At 49.6% G+C, this 24,132-nt stretch overlaps 2 protein-coding genes across 4 annotated transcripts in view; one reads left to right on the top strand and one right to left on the bottom strand.

The window, feature by feature from the left end:
- Positions 1 to 2,767, bottom strand: part of NBEAL2 (neurobeachin like 2) — a 30,353-nt gene extending 27,586 nt beyond the window's left edge. For 2 of the 3 annotated variants that reach the window (XM_087430866.1, XM_087430868.1), the window contains exon 1: positions 2,476 to 2,766. In XM_087430866.1, coding sequence (XP_087286992.1) covers positions 2,476 to 2,526 — 51 coding nt within the window. In that variant the 5' untranslated portion in view covers positions 2,527 to 2,766. Of the gene's footprint in view, positions 1 to 2,475 lie in introns of all 3 variants that reach the window. The other variant, XM_087430867.1, reaches the window with a different exon arrangement.
- A 2,211-nt stretch (positions 2,768 to 4,978) lies between these two features.
- The window catches only part of CCDC12 (coiled-coil domain containing 12), a 50,270-nt gene continuing 31,116 nt past the window's right edge, over positions 4,979 to 24,132 (top strand). Inside the window, exon 1 of the mRNA XM_004419623.3 lies at positions 4,979 to 5,115. Coding sequence (XP_004419680.3) covers positions 5,020 to 5,115 — 96 coding nt within the window. The 5' untranslated portion in view covers positions 4,979 to 5,019. The remainder of the gene's footprint in view (positions 5,116 to 24,132) is intronic.

Genomic DNA, 24,132 nt, shown 5'->3' with positions numbered 1-24,132 from the left:
GACCTTTCCTGGGGAAAGTTACAGAGGATGGAGGCTGGGCTGGAGCTCTGCCAGACCCTGCCCCAAACTTGTCTGACAATCTTGGTATGACCCTGCCTTGGTTTCCCCACTAGGGCTCTGAGGGGCTCAGACTGGGTGATGTCCAGGGGCACTCTGGCCTTCCTTCCTCCTTCAGTTGTCACCCACAGCTTCCTCCCCCAGGGGACTCCATGGCCCCCAGCTGAGCAGGGGCCTCAAAGGTGGGGGGTGGGCAGGTCTGAACCTAGGGTCTGTGAGAAGGAAGGGCAGAAAGGGGGGTGCTCCCCAGGGCAGGCCCAGATCCACAACTGGGGAAACAGGTTTGCTAGCTGATGTCAGCTCTCACTGCTGAAGGGAGGGGTGCAGGTGTTGGAGGAGCCTTCTAGCTGGGTGGTGGCCAACTCAGGGGTCTCTGAACACCATCTCTCAGTTCAAGCCCTTACCTTATCTGACCCCCTCCCCCTAGCACACACACAATAGGTCCCTAGCAGGGTTCAAAGTAGCACAGCCACCACTCGCCAGGAGCCCAGCACAGAGGGGTGGGGATCCTGTTCCATGTTCTGGGAGGGGAGCAGGACCAAGCAGGCAGGAAGGCAGTGCTAGGAGGCTGGCTGGAGCTTCCTCTCCCCAGGCGGCCTGGCCCCGCCTGGCTCCCCAGTTCACACTCACATCCTGGATTTGTTTGCCTGGCCCCAGGCTGCCCCCTGCCTGCCCAGGCTGCCAAGGCTACAACCAGCCAGCCTGTGCCCCATACCTGCCTTGTCAGGTAAGGAGCTGGAGGGGGAGAGGGAACTCAGCACAGATTCTGAGGAAATAGAGGGGTTGACCATTTGCAGAGCTCAGCTAGAAGGGGCAACGGGAGACAACCATGCTGGAGGCACAGTCCTGGGAGACGGTACCAAGTCACCCTCCCCCCAGCAGCATGCCACCCAACCTGAAGACCCACCATTAACATCCCTCAGACTCATCACCTGGTTCAAGCTCCCCTTCACCTGGTCACAGGTGAAGAAACTGAGGACCAAGAACCTGTCCATGGCCACAGGGGGCAATCAGAGGCATGGGAGCCAGGGGCAGGTTTCCTTCCGAATCTTTTGCTCCTTCACAAGGACTAAGTCTTGGAGAATGGAGACAAAGAGGCTGGGTTGAGGGGACCCAATGGGGCTAGCGAAGCAGGAGCCTTCTCTGGCCTGGACCAGCCATACTGGCTACCCCTCTGCAGAGCCCAGGCCACGCCTGAGGTCAAGGCTGTGCCAAATTTACAAATAGGGAAGCAAAGGCTCAGAATTGTAAAGAGCTTGCCCTGGGTCACATCAAAGAGGGACCGTACTCCATGCACTGCCTCCTGCCAGGGGCCTGGACCTCTCACCACCTGAGCGGATTCAAGAAGCTGTGGCCCTTATGGCCTGGATTCCAGGTCCCTGGGGTCCCAGACCTGGCCTGCAGTCCTGGGAGACAGTCAGCCAGCCTCTTCACAGCGGGCCAACTGATCTGAGCATGAACTTCCCCCCAGTGACGAGATCAGGGGCACACAATAGTCCATTGTGCCCATGACACACCTGAGCCAGGAGCACGATGCCAGGCAGGTTCAGGGAGGGAGGCTGGTGCTGGGTGAAGAGGAGGGGGGGGTGTTACCTTGGGATCCTGCCTTGCTGAGGATGCAGAAGGAAAGTGGGGGCCTATGTGTGTGAGGCAGAGTTTAGGGACACTTGGGTCAGAGTCACTCTCTTCAACTTCTGAGGCCACTTGAGGTAGTCTCTGAGACAGGATGGGGACTTCAGGAAGAAAGGACCTCCCTCCATCCCTTCCAAACATCCCTCCTAGCTCACCCCCAACCCCCACCTTCTGTATCCAAGGCAAATCTTTTCTTCTGGCTGGACCCCCGGGTTTACCCCCACGGGCGTGGGGTGGGGCCGCCTCAGATCAGGGAGGAGGTCACCACTGCCGGTTCGCTGGGGGTACGAGAGTATGAGTTTACTCAAGTCGAACCACAGTAGGGACCGCGCCCCCGGCCTGCCAGGACCCCCGACCCACTCAGACCCGTTGGCCGAGTACCCCACGGGGCCGCGCCCACAGCAGGGGCAAGCCCCAATTCAAAACTAAGCCCCCCTGCCCCTCACGACCCGGCCAGTCTCTCGTTTATTTTCCGGCCTCAGTTTCCCCATCTGTAAAAGCGGGAAGTGCCCGGCGGTCTTGGTCCAGGCCCCTCTCCTCGGACACGACTGAGGCTGCGCAGTCCCCACCCAAGAGGCTCTTGTGAGGTGCGCGGCCGCGAAGGTCGTCCCCCAGGTATAAGTGCCAGAGGCACCGGCGGGCCGGGGACGCACACGTGTGTGCGGAGCCCGAGCACGCCCGCTAGCGCGCGCATCTAAGCGGCCCGGGTGGCGCGGGGCGCAGGTGCAGCAGGCGCGGGGCGCGGGGAGCTGGGGGCACGGCGGGCGCGGGGCGGGGCGGGCTCACCTGCGCGTAGTAGAGCAGCCACAACTCGTAGAGCCGCTCCGAGGCGGCCATGGCCCGGCCCGGCTCCGGCCTTGCTGCGCGCCACCTGCCGCCGCCGCCGCCTCCTCCGCGCCGCCCGCCGGTTGCCCTCGGCCAGGCCCATGGGCGGAGGGCGTCACTCCGGGGCGGAGCGGCGCCGTACTACTGGGGGAAGTAGTACTGGCCCCCGCCTCGCTGAGCCACCCAAGTCTGCGTGCTCCTCCTCCTCCCGGCCGTCCGCCGCCTGGCTTCCTGCACTTCGCTGCCGCCACCGCCGCCCCGCCTCTCCCGGGACTGTGCAAAGGGCGGGGAGCCCGGCGGGAGGAGGAGCCTGAGGTCAGGGAGCCCCGCAGCCCCACCCTCCTCCGTCAGCGCCCCTACCAGTGCCTCGGGAAGGGCTAATCTGAGCCTCCCGTACGCGGTCAGGGATTCCAAATCTGGGGTCAGGGATTCCAGATTTGCCCTAGGGTCTAGATCCGCACCAGGACGCAGCCCGCCCGGCTGGAATTGCCACCATTCGTCCAAGGGACAGCCTCGCGGGGTGGAAGGGAAGGGGGACCCTGCAGATGGCGAGGGTCCTTCAACAAGTGTGTAATGATTACAACAACCATGACGACCACTTGTAGAGTTTACCACGTGCCAGGTGCTGTTCTAAGCGCTTTATGGGGAAACCGAAGTGCCACTATTTTGCTCCTATTGTTTGTGGAGCAGAATGGAGGGGGGTGGGATCAGAGAGCAGCAGGACAAACCTGAAATACCTCCGGGGGAGCAGTGCCCTCCATCTGTCAGGCAGATCCCTGGGAAATTAGGCAATCTTTGAGGTTCCCCTCCTCCAGGAAGCCTTCCTAGAGGCTCCCTCCACTCCAGGGCCCAGCACTTGCTTCACATCTTTTGTTTTCTTTAACCTTAAGAGATTAGAGGCACGAAGGTGCCTCATGCCTCTGTTTTACAGATGAGGCCTCAGAATCTGAGGCCCAGATGGGCCAGATGAGGACCCCCTGGGCAGCCAGGGACAGCCTGGACAGGGACAGAAGCCTGACTGACTCTGCTGGACCACTGCTACCATCACCCCTTGGCCCGTCCCCCTAGCAGGCCTAGGAGGTGAGGGCTCCCCCTACCTGTTGTTGGGCAGGGCTCAGAGCCTTTGTTGGACCTGGGGGGAACTTTGTGCAGCCCAGATAGCTACCATCAGTTGGAGGAACTGACCAGTCTGGAGCCTTCTAGACCTTGGGTGGCCAAGAGAAGACAGACTGTCCCCATTCCCATTCTGTTCTGTCCTCCTGGCTTTTTGGGCAGTCCCTTCATTCTGGCATTTTCTCCTGCCCTCTCCATCCCACCTCTGAGCTGACATTTCCTGACCACCTACTACCTGTGTACCAGGTCCTACCTGCATACCAGGCCCAGGCAGGGCGCCCCACCCAATGCAGGGAGAGGGTACCAAAACCAGGTTAGTGAGGTCAAGAGGGTCGTTTTGGGGGGAGGCTGGATGGGGGTCTGTGGCACAAGGGCCTCTGAAGGAAGTTGGGAAGGGAGTTGTAGGTGTCCACTTGCTGCCAGCCTGGGAAGGCAGGCCCCAAAGAGGGAATAGCTTTGCGAGAGACAAGTCATGGTGTATGGGGGGGTGGGGGAGGGGGACGGTGTGGCTGTGGGGACCCAGACATGCTCTCAGAAGACCTTGACTTCAGCCAGAGTGCTCTCTCCATTGTCAGGGCATGTTGACTAATGCAGGAAAGACCCTAGCAGCTCCTGCTGGGAAGTGCATCTCGTGGCCACCTGCTGCAGTCGAGGCCAAACCAACTCTCAGCTTAGTTCTCAGGAACTAAGCTCAGAGGGTTCCTTCCAGCCCACTGGGCCCAGGTTGTGGTTTGCTCTTCTCCACGTTGGGTAGTCTGACCCTGGATACTTTGCTGCTCCAGGGGGGTTGGAGGTGGGAGGGGATCATCCACCAGCCCAGAGGGAAACGGCCATCCAGCTAAGCCCTGCACTACGCAGGCTTCGTCTGCTGTGAGTGGACACAGAAGGGGCTAGGGGCCCATGGACAAGTGCATCCAGGGAGCCACTGATACCTGGAAAGGAAGGGAGAGGCAGACCTCTTATTAAGTTGGGGTGAGAGTGGAGAGTCAGGCTTCTTGAAGGCATTCGAGGCTCGAAGGATCAGGACAAGTGGACAAGGATGGGTCAGCGCACTCCAAGCGGCCGGCAGGGAGCGAGCTATCGTTGGCGCTTAGGGAAATCCAGAGCGATCGACGCGCTCTATCTTCTTTCACTCAGGTCTGATTCCATTCGCTGCTTTCTCACTGATTGGCGTTGGACGAATCGAGCCTTAGCGTCTCATTCTTTGTCAGCCCCACACGGGCTAGGCGAGTTGCGGGCGAGGAAGAGGGCGGGCCCTCCTATAGCAACTCAGCATTGATTGGCTTTCAGGACTTCCTGCTCTCCCGTTCTCGTCCCTGGGTTGGCCGTGAGAGGTTCATCTACTCCTTGGGCCTGCGCGATGCGGGACGAGAGACGAGGAGGGTGGGCAAGATGGCGGCCACTACGGCCGGTGTGGGCCGGCTAGAGGAAGAGGCGTTGCGGCGAAAGGAAAGGCTGAAGGCCCTACGGGAGAAAACCGGGCGCAAGGTGAGGAATGCGGAGTGAGGGCCATGGCTGAGGTAGCCAGCGTTCAGATCCGGAACAGGGACGAGAAGGCAGAGGACTGCCAGGATCAAGGCAGCTGCCGTGAACGCGCATGCGCGCGCGGCTGGAGCATGCGCGAGGAGTCGGGGCCCGCCCTCCAAGTGTGGTGCTTGCCGGCGACGAGACTCTTCCAGCGCTGGTGTCCTCGTCGCGCATGCGCGGGCGTGGTGGTGCTGTGGTCAGCGCGCCGCGGGCCTTTGGCTCTTCCCGTTTCTCGTGTGGGTTTCCAGGGCCGCTTCCAGTTTCAGATGCTCGTTGGTTTAAGCGTGATTTGTTCGAGTCTGAGCGCCCTGAATATTCCGTTTCCCCATGACCTAGGTGGTCATCCACCCCTGGTGAAATTCTGTGAGTGTGGCAGACCCTCACCTGGCCGTCTGCGCGCCTTGGGCAAGACGGCGCGGGACTGTGCCCTGGGAACCCAACTGGACCGTTGAGTTCAAAAGGAAAGACCCATTTCTAGGTCAGGATGGACCTCGGAGAAAGAGGATGGCGCTTTGTTTTTTCCCAGGCTACTTCTCTGGGGATGGACCTGCTAGTCCTATTAGTTGCCAAACTTGGAAGCATTTTTCCTTGCTCTTGTTTGACACCAGAATGGTCTGATTCTATTTCTACTATGTTGATCTTTCCGAAGTAATCGAGGGGAAGGAGAACTCTGAGGTTCACTATCTGTGTGCAAACTCTGGCCCTGTCAGTTGGGGCTGTGAGACTTGGGACAGATTGCTTCATTTCCGTGAGCTCCGGTTTCTTCATGTCTGCAGTGCAGGATAACAACCCTTACACATTCATTCTCACTGGGTTATTTTGCGAGCTAAAAGGATAATTTGTATGAAAGGGCCCTAGAGACTACAGAGGGTGGAGATTGTTGGTTCTGCTGTTGGATGGGCGAAGACTCTTCCTCAACTCTACAAAGTACAAAGGATATTAAATATCTAGACCTGTGAGGGATGGAGGGAAACAGGGACTCACTTTTCAACTTTAAAAAATCAGGCTGGTCTGTCTGGCCTCTGTTTCCTTTCTGTGTGGCTGTCTGGTGTCCTGTGGGAAAGCGAAAGGGGAAGTAATAGAGAGTGAAAGCTACCCAGATTGGCTTCTGCCTTTGCTGGCAACTTGTCAGAGCTGTCAGACAGTTATCCTTGCAAACTACCTGGCCCAGGGAAGCTCAAGCCTTAGCCTTTCAAACAGTGGCTAGCCAACCTGTGCTGTTGGTTTAGATTTAGAACCCAGATTAGGGTTTAGATTATTGGGACTGGGTTTGAGGTTGGAATACAAAGGACATAGAAAGATCACATCCTCAGGGCCCATTGCCATGGGAAGGATGCCTCAGGCCAACAGGAGAACTGGCCTTTAAAGAGGGATTCTTTCAGTGGGCTGAAAATGTGGCCTGATTGTTTTTTCTTTACTTTTTTTTATTGTGGTAGAATATACATACGTCAAATTTACCGTTTTACATGTACAATTCAGTGGCATTAAGTACATTCATGATGTTATGTAACTATACCACTATCTATTTCCATCCCAAATGGAAACTCTGTGCCCATTAAACGATAATTCCCCATTCCCCTCTCGTCCCAGCCTCTGGCCACCACCATTCTACTTTCTGTCTCTGTGAATTTGACTACGTTAAGTTTCTCATATAAGTAGAATCGTACAGTATTTGTCCTTCTATGACTGGCTTATTTCACTCGGCATAATGTCTTCAAGGTTCATCTGTGTTGTAGCATGTGTCAAAATTTCATTCTTTTTTAAGGCTGAATAATATTCCATTGTATGTATACTACATTTTGTTCATTCATCTTGGGTTGTTTCTAGCTTTTGGCTCTTGTGAGTAATGAATGTACAAATATGTGTTTGAGTCCCTGTTTTCAATTCTTTGGAGTTTAAACCCAGAAGTGGAATTTTTGAATCATATAGTAATTCTATGTTTAACTTTTTTTTTTTTTGAGGAAGATTGGCCCTGAGCTAGCATCTGTTGCCAATCTTCTTCTTTTTCTTTTTTCTCCCCCAAAGCCACAGTGCATAGTTGTATGTCCTAGTTGTAGGTCCTTCTAGTTCTTCTTTGTGGGACGTCGCCTCAGTATGGCTTGATGAGTGGTGAGTATTCTGCGCCCAGGATCTGAACTGGCGAACCCCCGGGCTGCTGAAGTGGAGTGCGTGAACTTAATTGCTATGCCACTGGTCCGGCCCCTGTTTAACTTTTTAAGGAACTACCATACTGTTTTCCACAGCAGCTGCATGATTTTACATTCCTAACGGCAGTGCACAAGGATTCCAACTTCTCCACATCCTCATCAACACTTGTTATTTTCTGTTTTGTTGATTATCGCCACCCTAAAGGGTGTGAAATGGTATCACGTTGTGGTTTTGTTTTACATTTCTCTAATGATTAGTGATGTGTATGGCTATTTGTGTATTTTCTTTGGAGAAATGCCTCTTCAGGTCCTTTGCCCATTCTTTTTGTTTTTTGTGAGGAAGATTAGTCCTGAGCTAACATCTGCTGCCAATCCTCCTCTTTTTGCTGAGGAAGATTGGCCCTGGGCTAACATCCGTGCCCATCTTCCTCTACTTTATATGGGACGCCGCCACAGCATGTCTTGACAAGCAGTGCATTGGTCTACTCCTGGGATCCAAACCTGCGAACCCCAGGCCGCTGAAGTGGAGCATGCAAACTTAACCACTACGCTACCTGGGTGGCCCACATTTGTGTGTGTGTGTGTGTGTGTGTGTGTGTGTGTGTGTGTGAGGAAGATTAGCCCTGAGCTAACATCTGTTGCCAGTCCTCTTTTTGCTGCGGAAGATTGGCCCTGGGCTAATATCCATGCCCATCTTCCTCTATTTTATGTGGGATGCCTACCACAGCATGGCTTGATAAGTGGTGTGTAGCTGCGTGCCCAGGATCCAAACCCATGAACCCCGGGCCACCAAAGGGGAGCGTGCAAACTCAACCACTATGCCACTGGGCCAGCCCCCCTTTGCCCATTTTTTAATTGGATTTTTTGTTCTTGTTGAGTTGTAGGAGTTCTTAATATATTCTGGATATTAACTTCTTATCTGATATGTGATTTGTGGATATTTTTTCCCATTCCCAAGTTTGTCTTTTCACTTTCCTGATGATGTCCATTGCACAAAGTTTTTAATTTTGATGAAGTCCAATTTATCTCTCTTTTCTTTCATTGATTCTGCTTTTGGTATCATACCTAATGAACCATTGTCAGATCCAAGATAATGAGCTTTCCCCCTATATTTTCTTCTAAGAATTTTACAGTTTTAGCTCTGGCATTTAGGTCTTTGATCCATTCTGAGTTGATATTTGTCTGTGGTATAGTGTAAGGGTCTGATACATTCTTTTGCATGTAAATATCCAGCTTTCCCAGTACCATTTGTTGAAAAGACTGTCCTTTCCCTATTGAATGGTCTTGGCACCCTTGTTGAAAAATCATATGACCATATGTTTATGTCTGGGCTCTCTGTTCTATTGTATTAGTCTATATATCTGCCCTTATGCCAGTACCATATTGTTTTGATTACTGTAGCTTTGTAGTAAGTTTTGAAATCAGGAAGTGTGAATCCTCCAACTTAGTTCTCTTTCAAAATCATTTTGGCTATTTGAGATCCCTTGAGATTCCATATGAATTTTAGGATGGATTTTTCTATTTGTGCAAAAAACAACAATTGATGTGTTTTTTTTGTTTTGTTTTTGATGAGGAAGATTGGCCCTGAGCCAACGTCTCTTGCCAATCCTCCTGTTTTTTTTGTCTGGTGAGAAAGACTAACCCTGAGCTAACATCCATTGCCAATCCTCCTCTTTTTGCTGAGGAAGATTGGCCCTGGGCTAACATCTGTGCCCATCTTCCTCTATTTTATGTGGAACGCCTACCACAGCATGGCTGGGTAAGCGGTACGTGGGTCCACGCCCAGGATCTGAACCTGTGAAACCTTGGGCTGCTGAAGCGGGGCGTGTGAACTTAACTGCTATGCCACTGGTCCTGCCCCTCAATCCTCCTCTTTTTGCTGAGGAAGATTGGCTCTGAGCTAACATCCATGCCCATCTTCCTCCATTTTGTATGTGGAATGCTGCCATAGCATGGCTTGATGAGTCGTGTGCTGGTCTGTGCTGGGGATTCGAACCTGCGAACCCTGGGCTACCAAAGTGGAGCGCACGAACTCAACCACTATGCCACCGGGCCAGCCCCACCATTGAGATTTTGATAGAGATTATGTTGAATCTGTAGATCATTTTGTTTTTCTTTTTCTTTATTTTTTTTTTTTTTTGGTGAGGAAGATTGGCCCTGAGCTAATACCTGTTGCCAATCTTCCTCTTTTTGCTGAGGAAGATTGGCCCTGAGCTAACATCCGTGCCCATCTTCCTTTACTTTATGTGGGATGCTGCCACAGCGTGGCTTGACAAGTGGTGCGTCAGTGCGCATGCAGGATCCGAACCTGTGAACCCTGGGGCGTCAAAGTGGAGCGCACGCACTTAACCACTTGACCACTGGGCTGGCCCCGAATCTGTAGATCATTTTGAATAGTATTTACATCCTAACAATATGGAGTCTTTCAGTCCATGAGCGTGGATGTCTTTCTGTTTATTTAAGTCTTTAATTTCTTTCAGCAATGTTCTCTTGTATAAGCTTTTAGCCTCCTTGGTTAAAATTGTCCAAGTCTTTAGCCTCTTGGGTTAAATTTATTCCTAAGTATTTTATTCTTTTTGGTGCTGTTGTAAATGAGATTGTTTTCTTAATTTCCTTTTCAGATTGTTCATTGCTAGTGTATAGAAATGCAGCTGATTTTTGTGTGTTGACTTCGTATCCTGGAACTTGGCTGAATTCATTTATTCTAAGAGTTTTTTTATGGACTCTTTATTTAGGGTTTTTCTGCATATAAGATCATGTCATCCGTGAACTTTTTCTGTTCTAATTTGGATGCCTTTTCTTGCCTAATTGCTCTGGCTAGAACTTTCAATACCATGTTGAGTAGAAGTGGTGAAAGCAGGCATCCTTGTTTTGTTCCTGATCTTAGGGGAAAAGCTTTCAGTCTTTCACCTTTGAGTGTGATGTTCACTGTGGGTTTTTCAAATATGGCCTATATCACGTTGAGGAAGTTTCCTTCTATTTTAGTTTGTTGAGTGTTTTTTATCATGAAAGGGACTTGAATTTTGTCAAATGCTTTTCCTTCATCAATTGAGGTGATCATGTGTTTTTTCTTTTTTTTCCTTCATTTTATTATTGATTTTTGTATGTTAAACCATCGTTGTATCCCAGGAACAAATTCCACTTGGTCATGGTGTATAATCCTTTTAATATGTGGCCAAATTCAGTTTGCTAGTATTTTGTTGAGGATTTTTGCATCAGTGTTCATGAGGGATACGGGTCTATAGTTTTGTTTTCTTAAAGTGTCTTTGGCTTTGTCAACTTAAAAAGTAAATTGGCCAGTGGTTTTACCCACACAACGAGTTTATTTGGGAATAGCCAGAGGAACTGCAGGCTATGATGGATGATAGGTAAATCCAGTGAAACAAAGGAAGGGGCTTGCTTTTATAGAGGGAAAGGGGGATTTGGGAGGGGCTGCAATAAACAAAAAGTCCATTGGAGGAAACTAGGAGTCCCAAGTATAGAGGCTTTTCATTGGCTGGGTTGTTAGTCTCTCGTTGGCTGGGGTATTGCTTGGGGAGGAAAGAAATCTTCCTTTCTCCTGCTGGGTAGTAAAGAAGTAAACGCCTTTTGCCCAAGATGCAAGCCTGTGACTCTTCCTGTTTGGAGTAATTGACAGTGTATAATAGAGCATGAGGGCTCCCCCTACCGGCCTTCCTGACTCCAATTTAATTGAGGTTTCCTTTATTCATTTTCACAGCTTTGGAATCAGGGTAATGCTAACCTCATAAAATGAGTTAGGAAGTATTCCCTCCTCTTCAATTTGTTGGGAAGAGTTTGAGAAGGATTGGTATTAATTCTTCTTTAAATGTTTGGTAGAATTCCCCAGCGAAGCCATCTGGTCTTGGGCTTTTCTTTGTTGGGAGGTTTTTGATTACTTATTCAGTCTCCTTGTTTGTTATAGGTCTATTCAAACTTTTTATTTCTTCATAAGTCAGTTTAGGTACATTGTGTGTTTCTAGGAATTTTTCCATTTCATCTACATTACCCAATTTGTTTCCATACTGATTGCTATTTTAATTGAGTTTAACCTTCACAATTCTGGATTCGGAAAGCTCTTGGCTGTGAACTCATTTCTGAAAAATGTGCATTTGGAAATCACATGGCTTCTCTCTTGGAATGGAGAGCTCACTGGCCTTTAGAGTTTCCTTGCATCCTTTTTTTTTTTTTTATATAATTTTTATTTATTTATTTATTTCCCCAAAGCCCCAGTAGATAGTTGTATGTCATAGTTGCACATCCTTCTAGTTGCTGTATGTGGGATGCGGTCTCAGCATGGCCAGAGAAGCAGTGCATTGGTGTGCGCCCAGGATACGAACCCTGGCCTCCAGCAGCGGAGCGCGCGCACTTAACCGCTAAGCCACGGGGCCGGCCCCTTGCATCCTTTTTAAGAAACAAGAGTTATTGTGAAGCCACATTCTTGACTCCTCTGGAAGCTTTTTCCTTTGCTGGTGTGCCTTTACTATCCAGGAGCTCCTGAGTTTCCCACTCTATCTAATCGTTTTCCTGCTTGGGGGGGCTGTTGGAATTGTCTGTTGACTCTTTGGTTTCCAGGCTGTGGTGTCAATGATAGATAAGTGGCAGGTGATGAAGTGTTGTTTGGCTTGGTTCAAAATGGACTTTTGGAGCTGGTAATTCATTCCTTCCACAGACGTATACCAAACAGCTACTGTGTGCCAGTTGTTCAGGCACTGGAGGTATAGCAGTGAATGAACAAAGCAGATGGAAGTCTCTGCCCCACGCAGCTTTCATTTAGCTGGAGAGACACATGGTGTAATTTTCTTTATTAAAGACAACAGTGTTTTCAGATTTCATATGGTTAATGATACCACCTGCCTGACTCATCTGGTCTTGATGCAACCCTGAAAAGAAGGAAGGAGGAGGGTTAATTTATAGGTGGAAGCACTAAGGCCATTAAACGGGAGGTGGTTTGCCCAAGGTCCCATAACTAGGAGGTATCCCAGGTGAGTGTTAGGGTTGGGAGGGACCATGAGGACAAGTGATGACTCTTTATGCACTGACTTGGACTAGTTGCCCGGATGCAGAGTGGGGGTGGGTTGAGAAACTTCGCTATATACATTCTGATACCTTTTAGGTTTTGTGAATTACCTGCTCAAAAAAACAACAGTAGAAAAGATTATAGGCCCCAGGTCCAAGCTGCCTGTACATACATGCCTTAATCTCCTCTGGATCCTGATTTTGGCTTGCCTTCCCGCTGACAAGGATGAGTGTAGCCTTATTTGCCACAGTTCATTTTGTGTGTGTGTGTATGTGTGTGTATTTGCTTTTATTATGGTAAAACATAAAACTTGCCATTTAACCATTTTTCACTGGCAATAAGTATATGCATAATGTTGTGTAACCATCACTACTATTTCCAAACTTTTTCATCACCCTGGACAGAAACTTGTACTCATTAAGCAATAACTGCCCCTTCCTCTCTTACCCCAGCCCCTTGTAACCTGTAATCTACTTTGTGTCTCTAAGAATTTGCCTATTCTAAGTATATCATATAAGTGGAATCTTACAAGATTTGTCCTTTTGTATTTGGCTTATTTCACCTAGCATAAGCATAAATTTTCAAGGTTCATCCATATTTTAGCATGGAACAATTTTATTCCTTTTTAAGGCTGAATAGTATTCCGTTGTATGTATATACACATTTTGTTTATCCATTCATCAACAAGATAAACAACAGGATTTGTTTTTCCTGTTGATGGATAACCTTTTGGCTATTGTGACTAATGCTGCTATTAGTGTAGTATTGGTGTACTTATTGGTGTATAAGTATCTGCTTGAGTCCCTGTTTTCACTTCTTTTGGGTGTATACCTAAGGAGTTGAATTGCTGGGTCATATAGTAATTCCATGTTTAACTTTTTGAGGAAGTGCCAAACTGTGCCACAGCAGCTGTACCATTTTCCATTTCCACGTGCCGTGCATAAGGGTTCCAATTTCTCTACATCCTTACCAACACTTGTTATTTTCCTTTTTTGAAAAAAAATTATAGCTATCCTAGTATGTGTGAAGTGGTATCTCACTGTGGTTTTGATTTGCATTTCCCTAATGATTAGTGCTGTTGAGCATCTTTTCATGCTTATTTGCCATTTGTATGAGTTCTTTGGAGAAATATCTATTCACGTCCTTTGCCCTTTTTTTTTGGTGAGGAAGATTAGCCCTGAGCTAACATCCGTTGCCAATCCTCCTCTTTTTGCTGAGGAAGATTGGCCCTGGGCTAATATCCATGCGCATCTTCCTCTACTTTATACGTGGGACATCTGCCACAGCATGGCTTGATAAGTGGTGTGTAGGTCCCCGCCTGGGATCCGAACCTGGGAACCCCGGGCCGCCGAAGCAGAGTGCATGAACTTAACCACTATGCCACTGGTCCAGCCCCCTTTGCCCATTTTTTAATCAGGTTCTGTCTTTCTGTTGAGTTCTTTATATATTCTGGGTATTAAACTGTCATCAGATACGGGATTTGCAAATATTTTCTCCCATTCTGTGGGTTGTCCTTTCACTGTCTTTGTGGTGGCCTTTGATACACAAAAGTTTTTAAATTTTGATGAAGTTCAAGTTCTCTATTATCCATTTTTTCTTTCGTTACCTGTGCTTTTAGTGTCGTATTTAATCTCCACAGTTTTTGAGTGATTTTTCTATTAGGGTCAATGCCTGGAAGAAAGTCAAGGGTCTAAAGTTTGAGTTAATTTTCCAGCCCACAGTCATTTCTTGTGGGGCCTGTGAGTGGTGAGGCTGGGGGAGAAGAATAGCCTGCCCACTGCCAGCAGGTAGGAAGCAAGGAGTCTCCTTCCTCTGGGAGGAAGTGGCTCCTCACTTTTGGTTCAGTCCTCTGATGTGGGGACGAGTCCCCTGTAGGACAGACTCTAGCATCGAGTGCGTTCTCAGCTGGCCCCTGCTGATGGAGAGTGCCTGCTTGTGGGTATGGCTCCTTGCTGGTCCCCTAGCACTCAGGTCCTTCATTGATACCTACTGTGTGCATGGTTTTGCTGGAGATGGCAGGATTTTGGGCATGGGGTTGATTCCCTCATGGTGTTATCTCCCCCCGCCCCACCAGACTATAAACTCATAATTTAGTGATATTATGGAGGAATCAGTTCTGAGGTTGTGACAGATGGAGGCAAAATTAGGGTCATAAGCTTTCTGTAGATTATTCAGCAGTAAAGCTCTGTTGTAGCTGTGCAGCTCGGCAGTTTTACAAAGCACTTCTTTGTTAGCCCACCTGACATGACTGATTTGTGAGGGGGCAAGGCAAGAGGTGCTGGGGTGCCCAAGGTCATGGAGCATAAGTGACTCTCCTGGATTCCAGCCTGTGCAAGATCCGCTAGGGGCAGGGAATTCTATACAGGGGACAGCACTGCCTAAAGCAGCATCCTGCAGGTCAGCCAGCCCAGGTTGACCGGGGAAGGACTACATATGATGTTAGTCTCTGCTGCTGAGGTCATTTCCTGGGAAAGCCAGGCTGAGCCTGGAGGCGCTTCATGGGAGGGCAGAGTGGAACTTGAGCTGAGCCATGGAGGATGGGACCAGGAAGGGAATATTGAGGTAGGTGGAAAGCAGTGTTCCAGAGGAGCAGTTCAGAGGTGGGAACATTCAAGGGCACAGAGGGGACAGTGGGGGATGCTTCAGAGGGTTTGACAGCAGGCAGTTGGCAGTAATTGGGGCAGGCGTGAGGTTTGAAAGTGCTGCTGGGTGCTTTGGTGGTCAAGTTCTGCAGGAGCCAGGGCTTCCAGCTGGGAGGGCAGCCAGCCCGGGCACACTTTTCTGTATTATATTTGAACCTCGTTTCTTGATGCTCATCCAGAAGTTCCAAGCTGGGCAAGTAGGTGAACAGTTCAAGGCTGTGTCGATGAAGCTCTGTGGCAACTCTCTATGGTGCTGTCCAGCAGGGCAGTGTAGGCCACTTTGTCCTCCCCTGACCTCTTCCTCGGCAGCCAAATGGAGGTTCCTAAAAGTAATTAACTTGGCCCAAACACTTGCCCTTGGCTGTTGACTTTCTCAAGCATTTGGCCTGGATTGGGCTGTCTCTTTCTGCCCTGAGACACAGGGAGACTGGTGTTCTGGCTGGCCAACCCCTCAGGGCCAAAGTCTGGCTGTCAGTTTGCAGGTTCAGCAGCAGTTCTTGTTTTTCACCTAGCCCTAGAGATGAGAGCAGCACTGTTCGTGTGACGATGGCAGTGTTCTATATATAATCTATATATAATCTACACTATCCGGTACCATAGCCGCGAGCCACATGTGGCTCTTGAGCCCTTGAAATGTGGCTAACGTGACATTTTATTTATTTTATTTCATTTTAATTAATTTACGTTTAAACAGCCACACTTGACTTATGGCTCCCTTATTGGACAGTGCATCTCTGGAGGACTTGCTCCCTCTATTCCAACTCATAAGGACCATGTCTCTACCTAAACTCCCATTTATTGAGAGCTAAGAGGGAGAGGGTAGGTAGAAACCCAGATGACTATCAGATGAGCCTTGGGGAGCATAGAGTTGGGGCAGGGGGCTTTGAAGTTGTCAGTCTTCGTGGCCAGTGTTTTCAGCAGATGCTTATTCCTGGCCTTCTGTGTGTGCACCTGGTGGAGTTAAATGGTGACAATTCAGAGTGGTATAGTTGTGATCTACACACTCAAGAAACGTGCAGTGTGGAGAGTGGGAGCAGTGCTAAGGGAGAGGAGAGTACATTGATGCTTTCTGACTTGGGTGTACCAGGGAGGGTCCCTGGCCAGTGTGGGGTGAGAATGGAACAGGAAACTGGAGGCAGGGACTTGCAAGTGTTGAGGGGTGCAGAGGGAGGGCAGTGGACAAGAGTCCAGTGTGCTGGGTGAGGAGTCAGACTTGTCCATGGCCTGCTCAAGCCTCAGGAAGTTGCCTTTGACCCTGATCCCATGCGGCCACATCCCCATCCCCAACAGCGTGGTCTGAAGAGGTCCTGTGTTGACAGCCTTTTGCTGGTTGGCAGTCATAACATTTATATGGCAGTTTGTGATGGGATCACACTACTTGTTCAGTCTTCAAAGCAGCCCTTTGGGGTAGGTGTTGGTTTATCCATATTTAATAGACCAGGAAACCTGCGGCTGAAGGGACCACTTGCAGCGATGTTTTGGGATGTTGCCAGGGGATGTTGTCCCTTAAGCCCTGGCCTGTATCCCTCTCCACCCCCCATCACACACAGAAATTGCCATCAGGCTGCCTGGTGGGAGCCACGCGGTGTAGTGGAGAGCATGGACTTTGGAGCAGGGCAGATCTGGTTTAAATCTCAGCCCCATTCATCACATCCGTGGGACCTGGAGCAGATCTTTAAAACTCTGAGCCTCCCTATCTATCCTGGTTTGTAAAATCAAGACAAAGTTTCTGACCTCATCAGTAGCTGGGAGAACAGGAAAGATTTCTGTGAAATGTCTAGTTCGAGGTCTTGCACCTGGGTCTTTTATAAAGGTGGATGTCTGTCTTGGAAGTGGGGAGGTCCAGGTGGTCCTCCAGCCCTCTCTGCTGGGTGATGGTGGGTGGAGCTGGCCCTGTTTCCGTTGGAAGCAAAGAGGGCATCCTCCTGGTCCCTGGCTTTACTCAGCCTAGCCCTAATTCTTTGAAGGTAGAATTCATTTTTAGTGCAAAGTGTTAAACTGATGAGAAAATGAATTTGCAGAGCCACAGCTAAGATGGGGTATGTAATCTCCATTCTTCCCAAGGACTCACCTTCTCTTCCCTAGCTCTGCTCAGACCTGGAGATCTCGGAGCCAGTGAGAGAGAGAACCTGTGGGTGGAGGTTTGGGGCTCCGAGGTTTGGGGCTCCCAACACAGACACCCGTGGATGAGCCAGTGTTGAACTTCTGATTGAGTCATCTCTCTGAAGGCCATGACTCATTCATGTGTGAAATAAAGATGCTGGATCAATCAGAAGATCTCAGACCTACCTGTGCTTCAGCATCACCTGAGGAGACAATTTGCAATCTCTTCTCTGGCCCCACCCCAGGCCTCCTGTTGGGATCTTGATGTGGAGCCTAGAAGTCCATACGTTTTTAAAGTCCCCCAGATGATTCATTTTTCTGGAAATCTCTGATTACTACCTTGACATCCTATCATTGGAAGTAGAACACCTCCTTTCCCTGGAGCATTAGCTGCCCATCCTCGCTACACGAACTCTTCATCCAGCCACCAAACAAGTATTTATTGAAGACCAGCTGTGTGCCAGGCCCTGGGGATAAAGCCATGAACAAGACTGCCTCCCTGCCTTAAGGGACTTCCATGGGAGGGGTGGCTAGACACTATACTTGTAAACAGGGAAGATAAAGACAGGAACTTGTGAGGGCTAGGGTGGGAGAGTGTGTGTGTGTGTGTGTGTGTGTGTGTGTGTGTGTGTGTGTGTCAGGGTGGGGGGGTGTTGGGGGAGGTGCTGTGCCACTGCTCTAGGATGGAAAGACCTCTTGGACTGGGAGATTTGAGGGGCGGTGTGAGGGGGGTGTAGGTGGAGGGAGTGGGATGCCAAGATCTAGGGAAGAGCATTCCAAGCTGAGCAGAGAACTAGCTTGTCTTATTTGAGAGGCAGAAAGAATCCCTGCATGGCAGGAGTAGAGTGAAGCGTTGGGGGATAGGGTGGGGTTGAGAGTAGAGAAGGCCTGGAAGGCTGGGGCCACCGAGGCTGGACCTCACTGTAAGGGAGGTGGGGAGCCGTTGGAGGCCTGAGCATGGATGCCTGGCCCTGACTGTGTGGAGGTAGGAGGCTGCTGCATCAGCCCAGGTGTGAGGCATTGGCCCTCAGACGGGGTTATAGGACGTCCTGACAGATGGACTGTGGGGTGAGTGGTGGTGCCTGTTCCTGGGGTGAGAAGTACAGGGGAGAGTGGTGTTGAAGGGGAAACCTGGATCTGGGTTTGGCCACAGTAAGCCTGAGATGACTATTAGACATCTAAGTGGAGAGAGACTGTCAGGCAGGCGTCTGGACTCAGATAGATGCTTGTGTGGGTAGGACTTGAAGCCCTGCGGCTAGATGAAGTCCCCCAGGTACAGAGCTTCAACAGCAGAGGGAGGACTGGGGGAACACCCCGTGCCTTGAGGCTCGCCCTGTGGGCATTTGGGAGGCATTGGCAGAGGAAACTTGGGGTGGAGGCAGTGGGGCTGAGAGAAGCCAGGTGAGGACTGGAATGGTTTTAGGCAGGACAAAGTGGTAGGCAAGCTTGGTCCAGCTGTTTCAGGGAAGTGTGTGTGGGAGGGGAAGGTGCCAGTGGGGTTCAAGCCAGCCGGATTGGCTGCCACAGCCTCACTGTGAATTGGGCCTCTTTTCCACTGCTTTAAGGCCTCACCGGACCCCAACCGTAAGACCCGCTGATCCTCTCAACAGAGGTAGCACCAAGCTGAGGCAGTGCTCTTGTGGCTTTGCTCGGTGGGCAGGTCCTGAGGGCTGCTCCCAACATGAGCTGAATGCTGCCTCTGAGTCATGGTTCTCTGCACTGGGGGTTCTCTGGACAGGTTGCTTTTGCCACCTTGTTCTGCCACTCTGCTAACTCTGGGACCAATAGTTAGATAGTCTCTTCATGTCCCTGAGCTTCTGCTTCTTTATCTGGAAGATGGCCACAGTAACCCCTGCCTCCCAGGATAAGGATAAAGATGAAGTGAGATGGTGTGTGCAGAGAGAGTTGAGAAATAGGAAGCATGGTATGCACATTTATTCTTTCTGCTATACTCTTGTTTTTGTTTTCTTTCTTTCTTTTTTTTGGTGAGGAAGATTAGCCCTGAGCTAACATCCATTGCCAATTCTCCTCTTTTTGCTGAGGAAGATTGGTCCTGGTCTAATATCTGTGCCCATCCTGCTCTACCTTTTATGTGGGACGCCGCTGCAGCATGGCTTGATAAGCGGTGTGTGGGTCCATGCCCGGGATCCGAACCTGCAAACCCCGGGCTGCCAAAGCAGAGTGCACGAACTTAACCACTATGCCACCGGGCGGGCCCCTGCTATACTCTTGTTTTACCGCTAGTGAAGTCCCCTTGATTTTACAGATGTGACAGCTGAGACCCAGAGAGGGCAAGGGACTGTACAAAGTCACACAGGGCCTACCGCCTGGTCCTCTGACCCTGGTCTCCCCGCTGGAGATGGGTGCTGGGGAACCCACCAACTCATGGCTGAGTTCCATGGTGCTCTCCCTATGGGGTGGAATTGGTGCTGGCTCCCCCTTGGAGCTGTGCAAGGTGGGGCTCTGCAGTGGGCTGCGGAAAAGAGAAGGAAACCTTCTCTTGGCTTAGTCTGCTATCCTGGGAAGGAACTACTGGCATGGGCAAGGGGTGAGCCTCTTTCTAAGGTTTCCCTTGGAGGGTAGGGCTTCTTGAGGCAGATGCTTGGCTGTTCTGGCTCCTTCACTGTTTAGCTCACCTGTGATGGCTGAGGTGGCCTTATGTAGCAGAAGGAGCTCTGGACAGGAAGCCACAGACAAGGTCCCTCTTTCTTGCTCCACCACTGACACAGTTGTTGGGGCCTCAAGTTTCCCCTTTGGGCGACTTCTGTGGCATTACAAAATATAACCAAGTGTTCTCAAGGACTCATTGATGGGGGACAGGGAATTGGCAAGCAAAGGAATCTTGAAATTCAGGTTGGTTTTTAATCTTTCTGTTGGTTTTTGCAACAAAAGAATCTCTGTGACCTTGATGGTGAATCCTTCAGTTGTTTTTGCCTGTCTCCTAGAGCCAGGAGGGTGTGAGGGGGTGTGCTTCCCTCTTGGTGGCCAAGTAGCTGTCTTCTGGGTGTGCTTGGGGGCCCAGAGATATTACTCTCTTTGGAGGACTTATTTCTTAAAGTCCTGTAGGCAGAATTAGTCCTCTCTTTAGATTTTAATGATTTATTTTTGGTTTCTAAATGCGCTTAAGTTTTTCTGTTTTTAGCAACTCCATAGAGGTATTAAAAAAAACCTTTTTAATTGAAGTATACTATACATAGAGAAAAGTACACAAATCAGCTCAATATTTTCACAAAGTGAACACACCCATGTAATCAGTCACTCAGATCAGGAAACATGGCAGCATCCCAGAATTCCCCCCCACAACTCCCCACCTCCAGCTCCTCGCCCAGGTGCTTGCACCTGAAGGGTAGCCACTCTGGACTTCTAACACCATAGGTTGGTTTTTCTTACAAGGTTCTTTTGAATCTTATATAAATGGAATCATACAGTATGTACTCTTGTATCTGGCTTCTTACATTTCTCATTATGTTTGTGAGCTGTTGGGTGTGGCATCTGTTCATTCTTGTTGCTGTACAGTATTCCATTGTTTGAATATACCACATGTTATCCACTTCACTCTAGATTTTCAGGCTGGAGCTATTATGGATTGTGCTGCTGTTCTCAATCTTGTGCATGTCTTGGTGCACACAGGTACATATATCTGCTGGGTATATGTCTAGGAGTAGAGTTGCTGGGTCATAGGGTATATGTAGGGTTGATACTGCCAAACAGTTTTCCAAAATGGCTGTACCATTTTACACTCCCAGCAGCAGTGTATGAGTTGCTCTCCAACATTTGGGATGGTTAGTCTTTTTCATGTTAGCCATCTTGGTGGAGGTGTAGTGGTATCCTTTTGTGGTTTAATTTTGCATTTTATTCCTAACGAAGTTGAATATCTTTTTATATGTTTGTGTGAAGTACCTGTTCTGGTTTTTTGCCTCTCCCCTTTTTTATTAGGTTGCCTGACACTCTTTCCTATTGATTTCTAGGAGTTCTTTATGCGAATCCTGGATGAGTCCTTTGTTCTGTATATGTATTGTGACTATCTTTTCTCCCCCTCTGGGCCTTGACTTTTCATGTTTTTAATTGCACTCTTTGATGAACAGAAGTTCTTGTTTAATATAGTCCAGTTTACCAATTTTTTTCCTAATACCTTGTGTGACCTGTTTAAGGAAATAGTTGCATACTCCTAGGTCATGATGGTATTCTCTTATGTTATATTCTAGAGGTTTTATTGTTTTACCTTTTACCTTTAGATCTCCAATCCATCTGGAATTTATTTATTTTTGTATGGTATGAGGTAGGGGTTAAGATTCCCCCTCCAATAAGGATAGCAGTGACTCAGCACTATTTATTAATTGCCATTTGGTTTTTAGAAAGAAGACAATCTCCTTGTGAATGGTTGGCCTGTAGTATCCCTCATAATGTTGTTAACCTCCCACAACATCTTGATAATAATTGTAGTTATAGTAGTAGTAGTAGTAGCTAATTTTTTTTTGAATGTTACTAAGTCCCAGTTCATGCCAGCTCCTCAGTAAACAGGCTTCTTGGAGGCAGGAACATCTCCTAAACTTATTTTAACAAAGCATTTAGACATTTCCTGGGTGCCCTATGGCAGTGGCCCTGCACTGGGTATGCTGTATCCCATGACTGAGCCCCTCAGTCTTTGTGCACCAGGGGAGGGCTTACTGGGGATTTGCAGGGAGGACAGGGACCCACCAAGCCAGGCCCCCCCATAGCTGCCTGCACGTGCCATCCATGCTCTGGACCAACTGACCAGGGTTTTGTGACTAGAAATATGAGTTGCCTCAAACAATTGCTTCTAGGTCAGTTGTTTCAAATTTGGGCTGTATGTCTTAAATTGACCCCTGCAGACATTTAGACCTGGGTGTGGTTGATCTGTAGTACTAAGAATTGTAATACAGAATTGAAATGCAATTCGTGTTCTTGTTTCAGGGGAGGATGTGTCCCATGTTTCATCTTGGGATACTGAGGAACACCTACCCTGCAACCTAGACCCACATAGTTCCCCACACTCCCCCGCCACATGCCCCCAAACCATCTCCAACACACACACAACCCTCACTCACTCCCCTACATACAATGCATCCCACACCTCCTCATACTCCCCAGCCCCCTACCCACGCATTTCCCCCACATACCCCAAACAGGACTCCCCAGACCACACCCACTCCCTGTACACCTCTAACCTCCAATACCCCCAGCCCACACCTACACACATCCCACACCTCCCCAAAATACACACACACACACACCCTCAACCCCCTACAAGTACCACCCTCCATACCCTCAACACCTCCCCACCGCCACACACACACACACACACACACACACACACACACACATTAAGCAACCTGGAGGGACTCAGACTCACCATTTCTAAGCTGTTGCAGAGATCTGGGAGACCCCATGACAGAGCTTGATGTGGCTTGGTCATGTCTGGCCCTCCTTCCTTCAGGGCCCTTCTCTTAATCCCTGGTGCCCTGGCTTCTCCCTTGTTTTGTTTTGGAGGGAAGCAACAGCTTGTATTCTTGAAAGAATTCCAAGAGGAAAAACAGTTGCTGTGGTAACGACGCCCTGTGGGGAGCAAAAATCCACACTCCAAGACTGTTTTGAGTCAAGGCTGTAAAGAGCTGCTCTGTCTAGAGAAAATGTGAGTGGCTGTAGCAGAAAACATTTGTCCTTTCAAGGACAGCGCTCCCCCTGCTCCCTCCGCGTTGTGTTCAGGGCAGGGTACCACTAGATGTCTTGCATTGTAGTTTGATAGCTGGGAGAGGAAGTCATCTGGTAAGAGCAGAACTTTCCTGCCCTGGGTCCAGGAGCCCATGACTCAGGCAGGTTCTGTCTACTTGGGGAGCGGGAATGAGTGCTAGGCTCTTTGGGGTGAGGAGTAAGTTACCCATCCCTTCTTGTGCACCCAGCTGTCATTACTCTTATTGTGGAGTGCCTGTATGTGCCAGGCCCTGTGAAGGGCTTGGGGACCGAGGTCAATGAGGCTGGCCCTTGCCTCAAGCAAGGGCAGGCTAGGACCCTGTGGCGACACTGACATGTGTGTCACAAGTTGCTGTATACTGCTGTACACTGTGGAGGGGTGTCTGAGAGCTGAGTCCTGGAGGGAGGGCTTGCAGCAAGGGGGTGGGAGGCAACACTTCACACAGTAGGTTGCATGGAGGAGGGAGCTTCTGAAGCCAGTGTGAATGCATTTACTCGGCTTTATCTTATTGGTTGGCTTATGGGTCATGTCCCCATTTGGGCTCTGTGCCCCAGGCTGCAAAACTTGCAAGACAGAGCCTCACCTGGCAGAGGTGCTGAGAAAACCTTGAGGAGGGATAGAATGGAGGGTGTGGAGGGGTGATAGCTGTTTGGAGGCATGGAAGAAGAGGGAGGGGCAGGAGCAGAACAGGCAGGCATGGAGGTGGTCTGAATTTGGGGAGACCATCTGTGAAAGCTCCCTCAGTTCCCCCACATATCTAGCTAGACTTTTCTGACTTAAACTCATGTTTTCTGCATGCACATAGGGTCTCCTTTCTAAACTGGTCAGCTCAAGGGCAAGGGCTGAGTCTTCCTCTGGATGACACTGGTGACCGCTCTGGGTGAATTGAGGGAAGGGAAGAGGCATACTTTGGGGATCTGTTATGTGACCCTTTTTGGTGGTGGTTCAGGGGAGTGGACATCACTTGGGCCGTGGAACTTCATGGGCCTCACGCTAAAGGCACAGATGAGAGCTTCGGGCTCTGCTGTTGTCATCACTGTGGTTGGCACCTATTGATAGAGAACTTACTCTGTGCCAGCCACATTGCAGAGCTCCTCACGTCACGTCCGCTCCCTCATTAACCCCCCTCTGCAGGTGAGGAAAGTGCACCTCTGAGAAGCTCAAGGACTCGCCCAAGGCCCACAGCAGGTCTTGTCACTGCGGGGGTTGCTTCCTTGTGTGGTTCTGCCTTCTCAGCCTTTCAGCCCAACACCTGGTTAAAAAAAATACACTCTGCTTCTGAAGGAAGTATGTGTAGGTGAGGATTAAAAGACCTTGTTTAAGCAGTATTTTGCCCACAAATAAATGTGCCAATTC

The sequence above is a fragment of the Ceratotherium simum genome, chromosome 5, assembly GCF_057802395.1.
Source record: "Ceratotherium simum simum isolate JZ-2026a chromosome 5, ASM5780239v1, whole genome shotgun sequence".
Taxonomy (NCBI): Eukaryota; Metazoa; Chordata; class Mammalia; order Perissodactyla; family Rhinocerotidae; genus Ceratotherium; species Ceratotherium simum.
This window is presented reverse-complemented; position numbering and strand designations above follow the sequence as displayed.